The 20,981-nt window shown below is 44.7% G+C and overlaps 2 protein-coding genes and 1 pseudogene across 4 annotated transcripts; all 3 read right to left on the bottom strand.

Moving 5' to 3' along the window:
- Positions 1–691: 691 nt before the first annotated feature.
- On the bottom strand, positions 692–4,743 carry LOC133886967 (probable staphylococcal-like nuclease CAN2; annotated as a pseudogene).
- A 7,470-nt stretch (positions 4,744–12,213) lies between these two features.
- On the bottom strand, positions 12,214–16,085 carry LOC133887519 (probable staphylococcal-like nuclease CAN2). Of its 3 annotated transcripts, none has more exons than XM_062327497.1 (9): positions 15,799–16,085; positions 14,936–14,991; positions 14,490–14,604; positions 14,107–14,223; positions 13,803–13,990; positions 13,273–13,329; positions 13,021–13,180; positions 12,845–12,913; positions 12,214–12,553 (listed from the first exon to the last, which is right to left on the bottom strand). In XM_062327497.1, exons 1-9 carry the CDS (start codon positions 16,039–16,041, stop codon positions 12,434–12,436), a joined length of 1,125 nt encoding a protein of 374 aa, XP_062183481.1. In that variant the 5' UTR covers positions 16,042–16,085; the 3' UTR covers positions 12,214–12,433. The 3 variants fall into 3 exon arrangements, 1 of the variants encoding a protein (XP_062183481.1); XR_009903587.1 differs by having other exon boundaries at positions 12,412–12,553; positions 12,845–12,921; XR_009903588.1 differs by having other exon boundaries at positions 12,539–12,553; positions 12,845–12,958; positions 13,057–13,180.
- A 1,570-nt stretch (positions 16,086–17,655) lies between these two features.
- LOC133886239 (cation/H(+) antiporter 15-like) lies at positions 17,656–20,377 on the bottom strand. Its single transcript, XM_062325985.1, has one exon. The coding sequence runs from the start codon at positions 20,242–20,244 to the stop codon at positions 17,836–17,838; it is 2,409 nt and encodes an 802-aa protein (XP_062181969.1). The 5' UTR covers positions 20,245–20,377; the 3' UTR covers positions 17,656–17,835.
- Positions 20,378–20,981: the final 604 nt, after the last annotated feature.

The following is a 20,981-nucleotide window of genomic DNA, read 5'->3' as shown; positions in this document are numbered from 1 at the left end:
ATACACTTGTATGGGGACGCGGAGACCCTTACCTTGGTGGCTTAAGCTACGAAATGAAGATAGCGGCAAGTGACCGGAAGAGAGACTTATGGTGAGCCTTGCTTTAATATCTTGTGGCTTAGTCTACTTGAGGTCTAGGTGGCTCAAGGATTATGATTGGGTGCCATTCAGAAGCAATAGCATAGGTGACTGCTCCAACATAGATCAGGGATAACATTTTACCATCAATACCATAAGATAAAAATTTCTTGTATCGAGTTTGCTCTCTCTACCATATGTACGTTTTCGCATTTACATACTTGCACCTTTATATATTTACCTTCGTAAACTAGTTTGCTAGGATTAGCTATAGGTTGCAAATCTTTTGAATGGTAGAGTAGATACACTAGATAAATTTAAAGTATATTTAGATAAAAATTAATATAGGTTATATTGTGAAGTTTTTAAAACCGATTAGTTTTAAAATATTCTAATTCAAACCCCCTCTTAAGACGTCGTCAATCTCTATAAGAGGATAGTCTTCAATTCTTGGTTTAATAGTGCCTAAAAGAAGTTCCAAATAAGTGAAAGGCACATTACCCAATTTACAACTGAAAACACCAGCCAACTATTTAGACTTTTCTTGTGATAAATTTAAAGGGATTAAGCAAGATTTTCAGAAGTTGACTTTCAATCCAGTAGACAGAGAGAATTCCTGTAAAATTCCTTTTAGATAGAAAAGTTCCCGCAAACATAGACCATACACATTTTGGCTCTTGTTTCTGACACACTCGTACGCATTCATTTGCAGCAAGCTGTTCGAGAATCTCACTACCAAACTATGTGGCTATACGATCATTTGAGACCTGGAAACTCCAAGTTCAGCTCCATTAGTAGACCTGAGTGGCATCGTGCCCTGCAGCCTGCGCTGCGCTGCGCGGCGCTGGTTTCTTTTATAATCCCACGGCTTCTCGGGGTTATCTGACGCCCAAAGCCCAAGGCGTGCGTCTTCCGCTTCTCTCTGCCACTGCCCAATCATAGTGTCAGTGAAATACTTCTCTCGGCACAACCATTTAACTTAGAAAATTTAAGTTTATGACATCTGTTAATTACCGTTTCGGTTTTTACCATTGCTTTTGTAAATATTCGGTTCATACCATTGTTTTCAAAAACTTGTTCGGTCCTTATCACTATTTGACACGGTTGGACTGAAAAACTTATTCAGTCCTCACTGGTTCGATCCAACTAGTAGTATAAGCCTAACAAGTTTTAAAACTAGTGATATGATTCTAAATATTAAAAAACAATGGCAAAAATCGAAACGGTAATTGACGTGATGACATAAACCTAAATGTCTCTAACTTGACACCATTTCTATACATAATTCTGAGTTTGTTGGATGGTATAATCAAAGACTTACCCCAATTGTTCTCATAAACTACAGTGCTACTGTTCATATGTGTTCACATGATATTAGATAAGCAGAGCACAAGGATGTACAGGTCAAAAAGATTACTCTAGATTTTTTTTTAACTGGCAAGAGAACTACCTGTCATTATATTAAGAAAGAATAAAGATACAACACATACATCACACAACACATGCGTTGTACATGAACCAACACAACACAAGAGACCAGAACTGAAAACTGGTCTCTAGCGCGCCACCAGATTACTCCAGATTTCTCAGAGAGCAATTTGAAACATACGTTCTTACAGATGCATTTAGGTTCAAGGGAATTCTTACCTTTGCAAACTCTGGGCGTTTGTCGTATGCCTCGTAATGGTGGGCATGACCACACTTCAGCATTTGCTCCTGAAGGACTCAGACACGCAATAACACTCATTGGCACTGAACCAGTAAAATCAGAAAACATGTGAGCTACTGAATATATAGTTTCAGTTTCACCTGTATGAACACATTATCACAGTAGACGTCGCCTACATAGCGCTCATATTTATCCTGCTCATACACATAAATTCTGACGCTTCTCCCGCCAATGAGCTTCACCAACGCATTTTTCGATTCTTTCCCATATGGCATCTTAAGCTCCGGTGCATCGATGCCCCTTTAACTCATGAAAGAATTAACATTCACTTGACAACAGTACTTCTGGTTATTATTGAATGTACAAGTGCAATTTAGAGCAACACATACCTCATTCTGATTCGGTATCTGCTTGCAAGTATCTCTTCACCTGAAATGGTCAGTATCCTGCTCATCAAAATTCTTAGTAAGTTGTGCTTTTGGCGATTCCATATAAATCAAGTATATATATGAGCACAGCCAAACTGATGTAACCAAGGCCCGTATTTAAGAATATACAGATGCTCTAATGTTCGTCCCTTTTTTGTTTGGCTTTCCTTTCCTGCATATGCTACTATTGTATGTTTTTGTTAATTATTAGTAAATAAGCTCATTTTCTGCTAGTGTTTCCCTGACTGTTTAAACTATATTCGTGCAGTATTCTACACTAACAAAATTCTAAAATAATCTACAATAACAATTCAAGCTGTACTTTATCCAACTTCTCGACTGGGATCCAATTTATTATTGAAGTAACCGAATGTATCCAAACTATGAACCATATATTATAAATCCATATTAGACGGATTTATGATATAGAAGGTTTGTAATGGTTCGGTTTGTGTACTTGTATCCAGCTTCTTCAATTCTACTTAAAAGAGCACCAGCCCTCTGGTAATCCTTATGAGCGCGTGCTTTAGTCCTTGCAATCACCATCTCACGCACTTTCAGTGGCACATTCGCAGACTCCCTCGGGTCTGTTGTGTTAACATAGGGATTAAAGCCATCACCATCTCCAATGCACTTGTTGTTGACCTGATAACAGTACTGATACATTGGGATCATAATTCATAAATGTTGATGCAAGACATTGATCAGAAAATGTCAGTTGGCGAGTTAAGTGGTTTTTTTCTTTTTTTGCACTGGTATCAAATCTGACCGGCAAAGTGTTCATCACGAACTTGACGCCCTCTGGTAGTGAGGATGGATGATGGCCTGAGGATGCTGAGGCTGCAGGGAGTGATGGGATCGGGAGGTTGTAAAATGCAAGAATACCCTGAGAAGAAAACATTGTTTCTGGATGGAATGAGTTGAACATATATGGCCATAGTAAAAATGACAATATTGCAAAGCGAGTACCTTGAGGAGGGAAAAAAAATCAGTGACAGTAAAAAAAATTATAATTCAAACATCAGTGAATTGCCTGAGTTTTCTAAGGGTTAGGCTTTTTTTTTTTTTGTTCTGGCTTACAAAAACTGACTTCGTGTGAAAACCTGAAATTTATAACAAAGCCTGCAAACTTGCACTTACATGTGCCACATTTAAAACATAGAAATCACCAGCGCTAGTGTCAAACTTTTGTTTCTCCGTTTTGGAAGATTTAGGATACAAGATGTCACTCAAGTTAGATTCTGTGAGGATAAATAGTTGGGAAATAGATTATTTAGAGATCAATGTCCAACCTTATATAACATCGTTCGACAAAAACATGCTACAGTAGTGGATGTTATTGCATCTGACCCTCTTAATGTCTCTTTTCGCCGAGCGCTAGTGGGAAACAAACAAGAGGAGTGGAAGTATTTGGTTGATAAGGTGGCTTTGGTACATCTCACTGATCAAACGGATACTTTCTCATGGATATTACATAAGACATGACTTTTCTCAGTACAATCAATGTATCAGGTTATAATAGATTCTGACCTTATCCATAACAATCGCTATCTGTGGAAGTTTAAACTTCCCTTAAAGATCAAGATCTTTCTGTGGTTCTTACTTCAGGGAGTCACTCTTACAAAGCATAACCTTGTAAAAAGAAATTGGAAAGACAGTGAAAAATATTATTTTTGTCATAACAATGAAACAATACAACATCTCTTCATTGGTTGTCTTTTTGCTAGGTTCATTTTGAGAGTTATTCACATAACCTTTGGCTTAAGGCCTCCAACTAGTGTAACCAATATTTTTGGCTCATGGTTACATGGGGTCAATATGAAGCTTAGGAGAGAAATTCTGGTGGGGGCTAGTGCCATGTGCTGGGCAATTTGGCTTCATCGGAATGCTATAATTTTTAACAATGCAAACATTGAATCTTTTTGTAGGTGATCTTCAGGGAACATATTGGATCTGTTCTTAGGCTTTGCTTTAAAAGGCAGAAAGAATACAAAGTATAAGAGTTGCATGCAGCCTTTTGGAGACCATAACAATAGAGATCTTTGCCAAACATGGATGGAAGTTTAGTAATCGCATTTGTGCCTAGTTTTTTTTCCACCCATGTGTGATGGCAACCTTAGGTCTTTTGTTGAACAAAATATGGTTCCTTGTTTGGTTGAGCTATGTAATAAGTATTGGCCACATACATCTATGGATGTAGAGGCTGGGATATTTCATTGTTTTGATGAAATAGAACTCCCTTTATCTAAAAAAAGAAATCACCCAACGATCAATGCACAATTTCTATACTCTCCCTATGAAGTATTAAACTCTAAAGAATGACAGGTTACCTCCAAATCATCTCTCTGAATCCAGCTTAGGGTTGTTGCAACTAGCTGGGCAGCCTCTGCATCGGTGTTTTCAGTGGGGGCCTAGTATTCTTATATGCTTCCGAAATACTATGGTACCTGTTCTTGTGCATATTAAACTATTCCATTAGTTTTGTTTAATTAAACTATTTCATTAGTTCAAGGAAGAGGTCACCGACGCTCCGGCTCTCTGCTGGACTCGCTGATGTCGCTCCCCGATCATCGACATCTCTGATGATAACAAGTTTGGGAGAGACATTAGCTCTCCCCCGAACTCGTCGGTGTCGCTGCCTTGGCTACTCCCTTTGGCCGGATCCATTGGCATTACCCGAGGACGAAGGGAATGAAGCGGCTGGAGTCTTGTCATCTTTAACGGAGACGTTGTCGGGTGCCTCCTCTTCCTCCACCTCAGCTGCCTCTTCTTCTTCTATTTTCGCCTCCAAGAGGTCACAGTCCACTTCATCTTGTACTTAGGACGCCCCTGAGGATGTCAAGGGCTTGCAGTCTTCAATAGGGACACCACAAGTCGCCACCTTCTCTTCAGTTTCCTCGTCAGAGGAGATGCCGATAACCTCCACCATCGAACTAGATTCAATGGGAGATGACGGTGCAGAGAGGGGAGAATACTCGGGGGAAGAAGGAGAAGAGGGTGTGTATTCGGGCGAAGGAGGAGGTTCCATGATCGAAATTAGGTTTAGTGCAGGTGAGCTTTGGCACCAGTGGGCTTTTATAGGCCAACAGGTCAAGAGACGGCGTCGTTTCATCTCCCAAGCATTGATTCAGGGCGCAGCCACATTATGAACTCCGGACGCCCAAGCGACGCTCGGTCGTCGAGCCTGCGTCTTTTCGGCTGGTTTGCGCGGACAAAGAGGCAGTCAACCAGCATAGTCGTTTCTCTATTGGGTTTTCCAGCACGCAGAGCGGTTGAAAAGACGAAAAGGTGACTCTACCCTGTTCGTGACAGAGAATCTCTTCACCACTAAGCAAAATTTCCACTGCTACGGTTTAATTTCTGAGCCTAGCCAATATTGAGTCTTATCACCCTCGTACTTTTGTAAGGACATGATGATATTTTTTGGCCGATTAGAAAAACCATTGGGATGGAGCACCTTCTCGAGGATTTGCTTGATAACTTAGAGAATTTTGAAATCATGAGTAGATGACCTAAGAACCCGGTTTGATGCATCATCCTAATCCGGAACCCAAGTCTTAATCGATGACGCGGTCGGACAAAATACTTATCTTTGCTGGCCATATACTTAATCTGGCGAAGCCTCATTTCACATACTGATGGGGGGCTTGACGATAACTACTAGATAACTACCATATCCGGGTACCCTAGGGTTTCCCGCAATTCTTGTGGTATATCTCTATTTTCAGGAAGGGGATCCTGGATGAAAGAAAACTACCCGTAGGCACCCAGGGTATCTTGTAAGCAGGTAAATTTATCTCCAAGAATGGGAAGAAAGACTCCATAAGACGCACGACGCCTCTCTATATATACGGAGTCTGGGGGCCATACGGAGGACAAGCCAGAAGAAGTCACACAAGTCAGAAGAAACCATAATTCGAGCAAGGAAATCACCGACTAGGTTTAGATATATCTAGACTAGCCACACACTCACTTGTACAAGCTCATATCAATACACGACAAACATAATGTATGTTATTATCCTCAGTAAGGTCCAAACCTGTCTAAAAATCCATCTATGTGTTTATGTGATTCGTCTACTCAAAACATCAATTTTTATTCTATAAGTTCGTAAGATCAGCAGTTCATCAATTGTCGACACCTACGATGATGGTTGAAAAATAAGTTGGTTTCAAAAACGAAAACTATTTTCTATTTCATAATTATGATTTAATTATTTTCTAAAAATAAAAATAAGTAAATAAAGAACCTATATACCTATAGTATGGTACAGGTTATGTGATTAATCGTTTGCTATGTCAGTATCTATATGTGTGCATCAGTCTATATGTGTTTATTAGATGTGAATAAATGTTGGATCAAACGAAATGATTGAAGTTGCCATGACGTGTCATTAGAATCTTAATATTCTCAATTGCTTCCATATAATATTATTGTAGCTGCAATGTGGCAGTCTGCCGCAATTAAAATATTATTGATTTATTGGCACATACATCCATTCCTACGTTGAAAGAAACGGAGATGAGAAAGGTGAAAGTGAAATCAGATAATCAGATTCAAGTTGGTTTGCAGAGTCAAGTAAACTCAATCATGGAAAATAACAACAAGAAAATATGTAATTGAAAGCATCCAATAGAAAATAACAACAGATCAATCGATGTTTTGAATCTTTTGAAGAAATTAAAACAATTGCTTTGAGTGTAGAGCTTTAATTTGTTTTATGTTCATGATCTGAATGTTTTGGAGTAGGAGTAGGTAGAAAGGTCAAAGGTTGAGATAGAAGTTGCAAAAGTGATGCAACCACTATGATTTCTCGTATTCCTAAATGAACACATATATACACTGATAAACACGCACGTAGTAGGAACCTAAGTGTCACTGATACATAGCAGAGGCAGACATACATATATCCGATACGGTGCGATACACCGATATGATGCGATACACCGATGCGGCTCGACACGGGTATCGGAGAATATTAGAAAATTATGATGTGAAACCAAAAATAATAATTAGAGATACGTCGTCAATACTTGCCGATACCTCCTTCTAATACTTTGGACCATAACATCTCGTTCGAAGCCTAGGTGAGACCGAACAGCATCAGCCCACAGCCCATTGTCAACCTAAAACACCTCACGCTCTCGTTCTCTCCTCAATTCCTCATCTTCTGCACCCGTGTGCCGCCCCTTGCTTGCTTGCGCCGCTGCCTCCAGGAACCAAATCCGCCGGCATACAAGGAGCCCAAGGCTCCGACCAGCTGGAGAAGCACCGCCATCCGCTGCGCCGGACGCCATTCGCGCCGCCATCGGCTTGGAGCACCGCATCGTAGGTATTCTGCTCTCTAGTGAGGTGGTATTTGTCCTTGCGCCTACGGTGTTTGAAGAATCGTGTGGCCTGTTCTAGCAAGTACGGGGAGATGCTTATCAGTTTGGTTACGCATTTCGCCGTAACGTCCTGCCTGCCACCTTAGTTCTTTCAGTTTCGATTTATCAAGATGCTACTCATTTAGGATGAATGTTCTGCTTCGAAGACGCCTCTCGGGTAGAGCCGCGCTACACTTGGAGCACTGCCCGCCGCGTCAGTTGCCGCCTTGCATGGTTTCAGTTAAAATGAAGATACCACGTACTTGGAGCCACACCAGTCAGAATGCAGTTGCGTTGAAGAGTGAAGACACCGATCAGGAATCGCGACGTTCACGTCGTCCGAGCCCCAAGCTAAGGTACTGAACTCGATGTCAATCTGCATTTCATCCTCTCTTTTTTGTTTGCACATTAAATATATATATTTTATATAACTCGCCGTATCGGCGTATACTTATTTTTTGGCTACCGTTGTATCACCGTGTCCCTTTACGGCTGTACCCGTATCCGTATCAGCGTATCGCGTATCGGTGAAACTTAGGCAGGAACTCTTGTCCCCTTAGTAGAAGAATCCTATAATCAGATGATATTTTGCACAGTTATATATATATATATATATATATATAGGATGCCCGTGCATGTCGATCGACATCCCACCCTCCCATTGGTAATATTTAATTACTGGTTTCACTAGCTAAAAAATCAAATTCATTACAAATGTATCTTTCCAAGTGACACTTTAGCTCTCTATATATGTGAAACTCTATACTCTTTTCTTTGGTTAAACAAGAAGCTCTATAATATAGGGACTAGGGAGAAATAATAAGCAAACAGAAAAGGAAAGGAATTAAGGAAGGAACACTGTGATCGAGTATGGTGCATGTTTTAATTTGTTCAGAGAAAGCATGGTGCATGGTAGTACCATATAGTAGTAGCTACTAGCTAAGCTAGTATATATGTTACCAGAGATTAAATTTTTGTCATTTTTTTTAATTTTGGAAATTTCAGAGAAAGATAAATATCTAATTTTAAAATTTTCTTTCACGGGTACGTGATATCCACGGAGCAGAAAACGAAATTTTCGTAGGTGAACGAAAAAATTATAAAACGAAATTGAAATATCTGTATGTTACTCCTACCGTGGACTTGGCCTCAAAGTTGAGGATGTCGGCGATGCCGACGGTGGTCGGCCTGGCGCCATGGGGACCTAGAGCCTGTTGGAATTTGAAGAGGTTTTTCCTTTAAAATTCGAATTTGAGTTGGAGTCAAATTTGAATTGAGTAAAATTCCTTGAAAAAGAAAAAGAAAAAAAAAAGAGGAATTGGCCTGACCGAATGGGCCGCTTCAAGGCCCAAAAGCCGAGCAGCCCACCTGGCCAGCTGCCTGCCCTAATAGGGTGCCTGGCTGCGCGTGTGCTGGAGAGCAGCCGCCACAGAGGCGTGCTGGGAGGGGGCTCCGCCCTTCTCGGCTTCTCCGTTCGTCGCCCAGCGATTTCGGCGCGCCGTTGAGGCGTGGTGGGGTGGCGGCCGTGCTTCTTCCTCTCTCTAAAAAGGCAGGGGCTCTCACCTGTTCTTCACCCCCGAAGTCTTTCCTTCTGCGAGCTTTTCCCTCTTGCTCTGATCTACAGCTCTCTCTCCGTTTCTTCTTGCGCGAGGCTGTGCCGGCTTTCTCCGGTGGGGCGTAGACCGACCCGGTTGAGCTCTCCGCTGGGTGAGTTCCCGTCGGCTCTGAGTCGCCGGCCTCGTGCGGGATTTTTGGAGCCGCACCTTCTGCTTGTTTGGTGCTCGGCTGATTCGGTGACTGGCTGCGCGTGTGTGCGAGGAGATCTGTGGTGTGGTGATTGGTATTTTCTGGGCTGTGCCTTCGAGCACGCCATTGCTTGCAGTGTTCGGCGGATCCACCTTGGCCCGGTGATTGGACTTCGGCTGTTGTGGTTTCTCTGCTTCTTGCGAGTTGGTTGTGGTGTGCCTCGCAGCCGGCTTTGTGGCATTGTATCTCCGAAAGCAATTCCCAGTTGACCTCGGCATAGAGGGGGAATCTCAGTTTTCTGGGTCAGCGCATTTGCGTGCCTTGCCATCTTCATCCTCCCGGACAGTAAGCCCGTTCCAATCCTATCTTTACATTCTAGCGTGCAATTTTGATTCATATTTATATACTCTGTATATGCATGCTAGAATTGGCAATATTCTGCTCTGTGATGAATGCGAGCTAAGTGCGATTAGTGTATCATTTGAGCTCTTTTGCTGGGCCGTAGTTGCCGATTATTGATCTAGCTGAAATCCTGTTATTAGTCTCTGTGTCCACTGTGGTGTGGCTTTGCCACCCTCTGCTCAGTGGTTCTGTGTTGAAAAGAGAACTCTGGAAAGCTTTGGTGCTGTCTGGTTCGGTTGGCTTGGGCGCCCTTTGTATGTTACCCTTGATCTGGTGTCACTTTGTGGCATTCTGTTCTGACCAGTTGTAGTTGGCTGTATTTGATATTGTCTGATCTTGATGGTTTGGGCGCCCTGGTGTGTTCTGTGTTCAGCTGTCATTCTCTGATTGCCGACTGGTACTGTGCTTTCTAGAGGAGATCTCTTGATCATAAGACTTGTGTAGCTTGGCCTAGCTTTAGAGGAGATTTGATACACTAATTGGTAACATCTTAGTATGTGTTGATGGCCGTTAAGTCGGTAACTCGCTCTGAGAGCCATGACTTTGTTTCAATATATGTTCATGAGTTATATTGCCTCTCTGACAGTCTTGTTTCATTTGTATTCATGAGTAGCTTATGTGTTTTCATATATGCTTTTGAAATGCTCATGTTTATCTATATGAAAAATATTGTCAGTTATGTTTTTATATATTCTTGTACATTCAGAATCAATTCATTCGGAAAGTTGCTAAAACGTAATCTGAAACAACAGAGCCTGCTGATCATGGCGCCGCCGAGTGGTACTGGCTGCTGCAGGCTGATCATCCCATGATTTGCCGGCATGGAACACTATGTAATGATCACTACCACCATCATGGTCATGGTGGTCTTCTCCATCTCCCTTGAATAAGCGCCTGAGGATGTTTCCCATGGAGGATCCCTTCCCCTAGCTAGCTATTATACCTTCTTCAACCTCTAGCTTCTTGATTTGGTTCGTGTCTATCTGCTCTGCAGGCTGATCATCCCATGATTCGCCGGCATGGATCAATATGTAGTGATAACTACCACCATCATGATCATGGTGGTCTTCTCCATCTCCCTTGAACAAGCGCCTGAGGATGTTTCCCACGGAGGACCCCTTCCCCTAGCTAGCTACTATACCTTCGTCAACCTCTAGCTTCTTGATTTGATCATTGTCTATCTGCTCTGCTGCTTTATGCTTCTCCACTTTAAGCTGCTTTAAGCTGCCAGCCCGGAGGGGATGGGAAAGAGTAAAGAGACAGGCACGGTGGGACCCGGCCTAACTTTACTTTTCTTTGGCAATGTTTGTTAGGAACACATATCCAGAAAAATAAAATCTCTTCTCTAATACTTAATATATATATATATATATGTATATATATATATATAGTGATTTTCGTACTCTTTTATGTCCTACCTCTACGTTCTCCTCACATTCTATCATCGCTCCTAACCTATGTCTGCGTTTCCACTTATCCTACTTCACTAAATTACTCTTTTCAAATCATTAGTTTACATTGTAATGCACGGACATTCAACTGATGTAAGTAAACTTTTTATGTAATTGGACTATTTTCTTAATCTTACTCCTAGATATGCTATTTAAGTATTATGTCTCCTAGACATACAGACCGGACAACTATTACGAAATGGAGCGAGTAGCCGGCAGTAAGTAGGTACTACTTCTCACAAAGGAAAAACCTAAAAAATTTAAAATGCTTACTATCAGAAATTTCTGCGACAGGAACGATCTTCCTTGAGAGGGCAATTTAACCTTTGAGTTTCTTTCTCTCAAACGGTCATCGGGAGGTAATATTTTCCCCTATCTTTAGATGATATGATGGTATGCACCTCCTATCTCATGAGGAGACACCAATCAGAAAAGAGGTTTGAATCCTAGAAGCAATCAAGCCACTGAGAAACAAACACTATGCCACTATTTTAGCATCATCACAGGGGCCGACCTAGCCTAAAAAATAAGTGGAGGTATAACAGTGATGGAGCCTTTGCACTTTCACGAAAAAAATAGTAAGTCTACTGAAATCCACTGAAAAACAAGAACTTAAGTGAAGCATGTGCCCTCGCTCGCTTTATGCTGGGTCCACGACGCGCCAAGAAGAGTCGTTCGACGAGAAAGAGAAAGAACGTGTATGAATGCTGCTCTGCTTTCAGAATGCAGAGTAATGAAGACTCTCCTAGACGATGAACTGATTACAAGGAAAAGGTTCGCAAGATTGACAGTGAAATCAGCAATCGATCAATCCCTCCCTACTGATTGTTGACGGCGGCTGCCGGTGGTCCTGGGGCCGGCTGCTGCTGGATGACGAGGATGGACACTTGGACGTGAACTCGGCGGAGGCGAGCATGTCACCAAGCACGCCCAGCTCCGGGCACTCTGCTGTTTGTACAGCGTGTGTTGCTTTCAGATGCTGGTGTTTGAGGGTTCTCCTTCTATTGTTTGTACTTCATGAATTAGTACCAGACCTCATTCTTGTTGCTGCTATTAAATAAACACTTGATACATGCTTACTGACAACAATTCATTTGTACATTATATTCCCAGGTTCAGACTTCAGACTACAGAAAGCACTTCAGATAAGGTATTTTCCACAAACATAAACCATACACTTTGGCTTTTGGTTTCTGATACGCATTCATCTGCAGCAAGCTGTACAAGAACCTCGTTAAGAAACTACGTGGCTATCAGATCATTTGAGAGCTGGAAACTCCAAGTTCAGCTCCATTAGTAGACCTGAATGGCATCGTGCCCTGCTCTGCGCTGCTTTCTTCTCCAATCCCATGGCTTCTCGGGGCTATCTGACGCCCAAAGCCCTCGGTGTGCAGCTCTTGCCTCTCTCTCCCACTGCACAATCGGAGTTCGAGTGAAAAACTTGTAGCAGCATAACCATATAAGTTGTAGGGCAAATCTATACATGGTTCTGAGTTTAGATAGTATAATATGCAACCCTTATCCGAAATTGTGTTCACAAACTGCAGAGTTACTGTTCAACACATGTGCCTATAACATTACATAAGCATAGCTCCAGTCCAGGATGCTCATGTGAAAAGAAATCAAGAATACTCCAGGTTTCTCAAGGGTGATTTGGGAAACTCTGGTTCCACAAGTGCATTTAGGTACAATGAAATTTCTTACCTTTGCAAACTCTGGGCGCTGGTCATAATTCTTGAAATGCCATACATGACCGCTCTTCAGCATTTTCTCCTGAAGGACTCCAGACACACACAATCGCTCTCGCTCTCATCAGTACTCAAGCGAAGCAGTAAAATCAGAAAACATGTGAGCTACTGAATATATAGTTTCTTTTTCACCTGTATGAACACATTATCACAGTAGATGTCACCCACGTAACGCCCAAACTGGTCCTGGTCATACACATAAATTGTGACGCTTCTCCCACCAATGAGCTTCACCAACGCATTTTTCGATTCCTCCCCATATGGCATCTCAAGCTCCGGTGCATCAATGCCCCTTTAACTCATGAAAGAATTAACATTCACCTGAGAACAGTATTTCCAGTTATTATTGAATGTACAAGTGCACTTTAGTTAGGGAACACATACCTCATTCTGATTCGGTATTTCCTTGTAAGTATCTCTTCACCTGAAATGGTTATTATCCTGCTCATCAAAATTCTTAGTAAGTTGTGCTTTTGGCGATTCCATATAAATCAAGTATATATATGAGTACAGCCAAACTGATGTAACCAAGGCCCGCATTTAAGAACATACATGTGCTTTAATGTTCGTCCCTTTTTGTTTGGAACAACGCACAATTCATAAAGTGCCCAAATGCAAGGTCAAAATGAGGGCTTTCCTGCATATGCTAGTATGCTACTATTGTATGTTTATATTAACTATTACTCCTAAATAAGCTGATTTTCTGCTAGTATGTCCTTGACTATTTAAACAATATTCGTGCAGTATTCTATAATATCAAAATTCTAAAATAATCTACAATAACAATTCTAGCAGTACTTTATCCAACTTCTCAACTGGGATCTAATTTATTATTTAAGTATGAACCATATATTATAAATCCATATTATATGGATTTATGATATATAAGGTTTGTAATGGGTCGGTTTGTGTACTTGTATCCAGATTTGTCAAGGCTCCTTAAAAGAGCATCAGCCGTCTTGTAATCCCTATCAGTGCGTGCTTGAGTCCTTGCAATCACCATCTCATGCACTTCCAGTGGCACATTCGCAGACTCCCTTGGGTCTGTTGTGTCAACATAGGCAGTAAAGCCATCACCATCTCCGATGCACATGTTGTTGACCTGATAACAATAGTGATACATTGGGATCATAATTCATAAATGTGGATCTAACACATTGTTCCAAATATGAGTTGGTGGGTTAACAGTATTTTTTTTGCACTGGTATCAAATCTGACCGGCAAAGTGTTCAGCACAGACTGTATGCCCTCTGGTAAGGAGGATGGATGATGGCCTGAGGATGCTGATGCTGCAGGGAGTGATGGGATCGGGAGGTTGTAAAATGCAAGAACACCCTGAGGAGAAAACACTGTTTCTGGATGGAATGAGTTGAACATATGTAGCCATTAGTAACATTAAAAATACAAAGCAAACTGTAATGAATTTCCTGGGATGTCTAAGCGTTTAGCCGTTGTTATTCTGGTTTATATAATAGGTTTACAAACTTAGATGTACTACATTTCAAACATACAAATCACCGCTGATCAGTGCATTGTTACTCTACTCTCCCAATTGAACTATTTTAGTATGTAAAAGGCGGTTTGTGGGGCAATCAGGTTACCTCCAAATCAACTCTCTGAATTCTGCTTAGGGCTGTTGCAACTAGCTGGGCAGCCTCTGCCGGTGTTTTCGGTGGGGGCCTCGTATTCTTATATACCTCCAAAATGTTCCGGTACCTGTTATTGTGCAAATTAGAAGACCAAACTATTCATTAATTTTGTTCAATGGACACTCAAGCTGTGCAGCTGTGTTTGTTCTGCTTATTTTACTTCTCCATGTTGAAGCATGTCTTGTTCTATGTTTGGATAGGTATGGACCACCTTGTGGTAAGAAAACTCAAAACACATTTGAATAAGGGTCCCTTTTTTCTTTTTTGCTACTATCATAAGTCTTAACTCTGCTGAACTCAGGGAGGATTATAACAACATTGATGTCAGTAGGTACACCAAATGCAGTAATTATTTGAAAAAGCATCAACTGCATAAGCTTTTCGAAAGTGCTCCCTACCATTTAACCTGTGCTTTCTTGGATGATGTAACATTCTGTCCGAGGCCTTCAGGTACCTAATAATATGACAGATAAAATTTCCTTTATATTTGTCTCATCATTGGAAAACAGGACGCACAATTTGGGGTAAAGGAGATTATGAAATTGCCATGATGAATCATCAGAATCTTAATATCTGCAAGTGTTTTCATAAAATATGCTAGTAGCTGCAGTGTCACTTACTGCTACAGTTCGGACACTGTTAATGTACATATCCATACTTATGTTAATAGAACTAGAGGTCAAAAGAATGAAAGAAAACACAGAGGCAAGTTGGTCTGCTATATGCCCCTGCCAAAAGTACCCAATCATGCACCTGAAACCGAACACATAGAAGTGAAAAAATTGCATGAACTGCTCTGTGCTCGGTAACAACAGATAGGTCCAGGAGATTTGAAAGAACACAACCAAATTTCATCAAGGCATAATTTGCTTTGTAGTGCAGAACTTTATCTTCATCTTTTTCATTTGGAGAAAGAAGCTTTTGTTATGCGACGGTCAAAGGCTGAGATCCCTCATATTCCCAGCCTAAATTGACACATGCGCACATATGGTGTTGTACACAATTTGTCAGATGATGACCATGGATGCTGAAATACATTCTGTTCCTAGCACGCACGGATTTGACTAGTTAAATGTATCTGTAAATATCACCTTTGATTGCGGATCTCTATATATGTGTTCACGGACTTAATATTTTACTAAATTTTACTGAAAAAAATTACAGTGGAAGAACACTGCAGTGTCATAAGACACACAAGAAAAGGAAAGGAAGGAAGAACACTGTCGGTGAGTTGCATTTTACAAATAGTATGTTATGTTACCATGGAAGTGGATTCGAAGTTGAGGAGGTCCTGAGCCAGGGCGGCGACGCCGGCGGTGGCCTCCGCCACGCCATGGGGACCTAGAGCCTGCTGATGAGGCCGGGGCCAAGAAGCGGCTGCAGGCTGATCATCACCGCAGTGCTGCGGCTGGTAGTGGGGCCTGGAGGTTGGGCGGTAGTAGGGGTAGTGATCGCCACCATGGTCTTCTTCTCCCTTGAAGCAGGCCCTGAGGATGTTTCCCATGGATGATGGATCCCTCTTCCTCCTTGACCTTCTTCAAGCTCTCCCCCCCCCCCCCCCCCTCTTCTCTGGTCACTCTCTCTTCTCCTCTGCTTCTTTGGCTTCGAGCTAAAGCTGCCAGAGCTGAGGTGACAGAAAAGGTGTGGTGGGACCCGACCTAGTACAAGTGGAGAAGTAATAAAAAAAGTAGACTAGACCGTAGACCTTCATTCAGGGTGCCTAACTCATAATGGCAGAGCAAGATTGACTTGCGCTGACCATTCAGGTATTTTCAAGTTTCAAATGAACTTTGCATGAATTTCATGGGAAACAGTTTAATTTTCGCATGACCTCAATGTTGCTTATGTTCACTCAGGAAAGACGGTGTTTATGTTCCTTTCCAACAGAATGTTGTTTTATGACTTTGCACGGATTTAAAATATATTACCAATACTTTTTAGTTTAGGTGTTAATATAAAGTACACAGTATGTTATTGTAAAAATATTTTGCGTCTAAAAGTGTAGTTAATCTATTTTCTTGTGGTTGATCTAATAAAGGCATTCGCTAAGACAGAGATATCTGATTTTCCCTCTCCTATTACAGGATTTTGTTGTTGTCGTTGCATCTAAAAGTTTGTGCAATGTTTGTAGTGTAGGTGACATCATCATCTCTAGTTCAGCTCTTCAGCTGTTTAGGGAGAGAAATTTTGTGAGACCCGCATGTATAAGATTCTGGTGAAATTCTCATCCGTATTGTACACACGCGATCGCATGGCACGCACGCGTGCATATCTGCACACGCGAGAACATGTGTTAACGCGCTGCACGGGTCTCACCGAAAGACCCGGTCTCATAAAATTTCTCTTCGCTGTTTAGAGTTGCGAGTTAAGCCTTGATTGATTTTGCTATGAATTCTCATAATTTAGATTACGTGGAGATTTTTTTTATTAGATTATAGAATTTCGTAGTATAACTTGGTTTATGGATTGTGAGAACCAATATTTAGATTATGATCAAATATTTCTGTTTTTAATTTTGAAAGTAGAATCTATAATCAAAATAAAAAACAAACAATGCCTTAATCGGCTAGTGTTTCAGATTTTACTATACTCTTGATGTTAGATTTAGCCATTTAGGTGGACAATAGGGTGCTGAGAGGCACACGCCATATGTAATACAAGATTACGATATTTGCGATCATAAACATATCCAGTGCACGTAAAATAAACATAGATGGAGAGATTGTTATCAGCGCAAATACCCATTGAAAAAAAGGGATAATTTGAAAGGTTGCGGCTAATGGTACGAGATGCACTCAATAAAATGAAATAAGTTGGCGATAGCCCGATTTTACTGTTTGGTTTACTTCCTTCGAAGAAAAACTAATGGATTTAAAAAAATTCTTATGACCGAAAACTTGTCTGAAAAGGAGGATTTTCATGGAGAGGAAAATATAAACTCCAAAATGCAAGTTCACGTATGTACACTTTAACTCTAGTTAGATGAACACAACAGTATTATGAACTTGTAGATGTCCAAATTGCATAGCAAGCATAGGCCACCTGAGATATCTAAACTGTTTTCGGTATCAAGCCAACAAGTTTTGAATCCTAGAAGCAATCAAGCCACTGAGAAACAAGCACTATATATTTTGGCGCGAATGAGAGTTGTTTGACGAGAAAGAGAAAGGTAAAGAAGCCGACGGTATGAATGTTGCTCTGCTTTCTGGGAGAGAAATGCAGAGCAATTCCTATCCGACGACTAGCTAGCTAGTTGATGAACTGAAGTGAAGTGATCCATGCATCCATCCATCCCTCCCTACGGATCAGTGTTAGCGGCGGCGGCGGTCCTGGCCGGCTGCTGCTGGATGACGAGGATGGACACCTTGGACGCGAACTCGGCGGAGGCGAGCATGTCACCCAGCACGCCCAGCTCCGGGCACTCGCTCCACTCTGACAGCCCGCTGGTGAGCGCCGCCGAACCCTCCAGGTCGTCGTTGTCGCCGCCGCCTCGCCGCCCCACGATGAGCAGGTCGAACTTGTCGCTCATGGACCGCACCGCGGACGCCGTGCCCTCGCCGTCCTCCACCGTCTTCTCCACGTACACGGCGCGCTCGTTGTCCCTGTGCCTGTTCCAGAAGTCCTGCAGCACCTCCTCGTCCCTCACCTCGTCGCGCCCGCCCATCCCCACCCAGTTCCGCAGCCTGAACCGCACCACCGTCAGCGACATGTTCCCGGCCTCAGGGATCCGCGCCGCGTACGCCAGCGCCTCCCGGTCGTCCGGCCCTCCCAAAAAGTACAAGGCCACCCTCTGCAGCAGGCTGTTGGCCGCGGTCGCGCACGCGGACCCGGCGGCGAGGCCGTGGTCCACGAGGATGGCGACGGAGCAGGGCGCGTACTGCAGCACGGAGCGGTTGATGGAGCGGATGGCGTTGTTGGCCGTGCTGCGCGCGCCGTCGGAGGACTTGTGGAAGGGCAGCAGGATGAGGTTGGCCTTGCGGCTGTGCGCCAGCGAGCACACGTCGTGGTGCATCGAGGTGTACGGCGCCTGCGCCACGTACGGGCTCACCGTCACCGCGCCCGGCGCCGCCTGCTGCTCGAAGTACCGGAACGCATTCACGATGCGGTCGGACGGCGTCGGGTTGCTGCACGACGACCTGGACTTGCGGTGCGGCTTCAGCACGGAGGCGGCGCGGCCGACGAGCTCCGTGAGGTGGAGCACGATGAGCGACATGGGGGAGTCGCGCGAGGACCCCGACGCCTCCAGCAGGTCGATCAGCGGCGCGGCGTGATCCTCGCTGTAGAGGCAGGCGAGCACGCGGAGGTCGGCGCTGGGCCGCGCGTCCTCCAGCGTGCGCCGCTTCGCCCGCGCGAACCGCCCGGTCGGGTCGTAGAGGAGCTTGATCAGCGGCGTCGACACCGCCGTGATGAGCACCATGGACAGCGTCAGGATGGAGTAGTGCTCCGCCGTCGCCTTCATGGTGTCGCCCCAGTTGTTGATGGCCGCCACCTCCACGATGCCGCGGATGTTGAGCATGAGCGCCAGCACGGTGGCCTCCCGGAACGGCATCGCGAAGAAGAGCCCGGCGGCGACGCAGCCCACAAGCTTGCCGGCGACGCAGAGCCCCACGAACAGCTCCAGTGCGCACCAATTCTCCGTGGCTTTATTGCCGATCAGCTCCGCGAAGTCCGTGCGGTAGCCCGACAGCGCCATGTACACCGGCAAGAACAACGCGATGAAGAAGGAGTCGAGCCGCTCTGTCATGGTGGCGCCAATGGGCATGCCACCGGGGAGCGCTAGCCCCAGCATCATGGGCCCGATCATGTACTTGAACCCGATGGCGTCGGTCACCAGCGCCGACAGCAGTGCGGCGATGACGACGACGACGAAGGAGCCCTCGGAAAGGAGGGCCCCCGTCGGGGTGCGCTTGTGGGCGATGTAGCGGCCGGCGGGGCGCGCGACGAAGGCGACGAAGAGGACGAAGGCCACGAAGGAGGCGAGGATCTTGGCAGTAAAGGCGGGCGACTTGGCCTCGGTGACGAGGAAGCCGGCGGCGAAGCAGGCGCGGAGGAACCATGATGTGACGTCCGTGATGAGGGAGGCGGTGAGCGCGATGCGGCCGAGGTCAGTGTTGAGGAGGTCGAGGTCGGAGAGCGCGTCGGCGATGACGGGGAAGGAGGAGAGGGAGAGGCGCACGGCGAGCTCGGTGATGAGGGAGGTGCCGCGGAGGTCGTCGGGGAGGGAGGGCTGGAGGACGTGGAAGACGGGGATGGTGACGGCGAGCGGGACGACGGCGCCCGTGAGGCCGACAGCGAGGGCGCGACCGCTGGGGCGGCGGAGGAGGCTAAGGTCGGTCTTGACGCCCATGGAGAAGAGGAAGAGGATGAGGGCGACGAGAGAGACGCTCTCGAGGATGTAGGTGCCGCGCTCGGAGAAGAGGGCGGCACGGAAGGCGGCGCTGCGGCCGAGGACGGAGGGGCCGAGGAGGATGCCGACGAGCATGTGGGTGACGAAGCGGGACTGGCCGAGGCGGCGGAGGAGGAGGTGGGCGGCGGCGGAGAGGAGGAGGATGAGGGAGACCTGGACGAGGAGGAGCGGGAGGGAGAAGCGCAGGGGCTGGTCGCCCAGGAACATGCCCTGCGAGTTGACAAGGTTGTTGTCGTAGCACGCCGCCGCCACAGGCTTCACCGTCGCCTCCGACGACATGTTCACCACCGCCGCCGACATTCTCTCCGATCCTCTCCTTGTCACAAGGTTCCTTTCGTCCCGTCCCGTGTTTCTTTGCCTCTGTTTCTCTAGCTAGCTAGGTGAGCCGATGGTACGTTGGCCTGCATGTCCAAGTCCATGTGCATGCAGAGAGAGAGAGTGGCTGGGAGAGAGCGGAGGAGATGCACCGCCCGGAGGAAGGATATATTGAGCTATTTTTAGTTGTGGATGAGAGGGATAATAGGCAGACAATGATCGACACAGAAGTAAGGGGATGTTTTTTTAGATGCCTGATTTTTTTTTTCACCGAACGGTTGTAAGCCATTAGATGTTGCTCGACCTGGCCATCCCTCCCTCACTACCCTCTCATTTCCGTTCGTCCTCGCCCTAGCCCCACCAACCGATCGTCTCTGTCACCCACAGCTAGCGGCAGGACCCACCGCCCCGCCTCGACACCTGCCTCCTCCACACGGGCGAGGAAATTTAGGAAGTGTGTAGAAGTAAGGTCTTTGTCTTATCCCCCATTCTTAGCTCAGCGTTAGAGGGAAGAGACTAGAACTGTCAAATGATGACAAGCTGCTTGTCGGATTTCGTCGACGATTTGTACATGTTTGTTTATTGTTTATAATTTAAAGATAGGAATATCTACACTTTTCACATGAACTATCCATCGATGAGGGAGAGGAAGAAATTATTACCATAGACAAGTGAGAAGAAGAGAGAGAAGGAAGAAAGGGAAGAGGGGGAGGAGGAAGAGG

Source organism: Phragmites australis, chromosome 12 (assembly GCF_958298935.1).
Source record: "Phragmites australis chromosome 12, lpPhrAust1.1, whole genome shotgun sequence".
NCBI classification, from domain to species: domain Eukaryota; kingdom Viridiplantae; phylum Streptophyta; class Magnoliopsida; order Poales; family Poaceae; genus Phragmites; species Phragmites australis.
The sequence above is the reverse complement of the archived record's forward strand: the minus strand, read 5'-3'. Positions and strand labels throughout refer to the sequence as shown.

Coding starts and splice junctions, on each gene's coding strand:
- LOC133887519 (XM_062327497.1), bottom strand. CDS start 16,041: ATGGGAAACATCCTCAGGGCCTGCTTCAAGGGAGAAGAAGACCATGGT. Junction 14,992..15,798: donor ACTTCGAATCCACTTCCATG/GTAACATAACAT, acceptor TCATATTATTAG/GTACCTGAAGGCCTCGGACA. Junction 12,914..13,020: donor GTGATAATGTGTTCATACAG/GTGAAAAAGAAA, acceptor GGAGTCCTTCAG/GAGAAAATGCTGAAGAGCGG.
- LOC133886239 (XM_062325985.1), bottom strand. CDS start 20,244: ATGTCGGCGGCGGTGGTGAACATGTCGTCGGAGGCGACGGTGAAGCCT.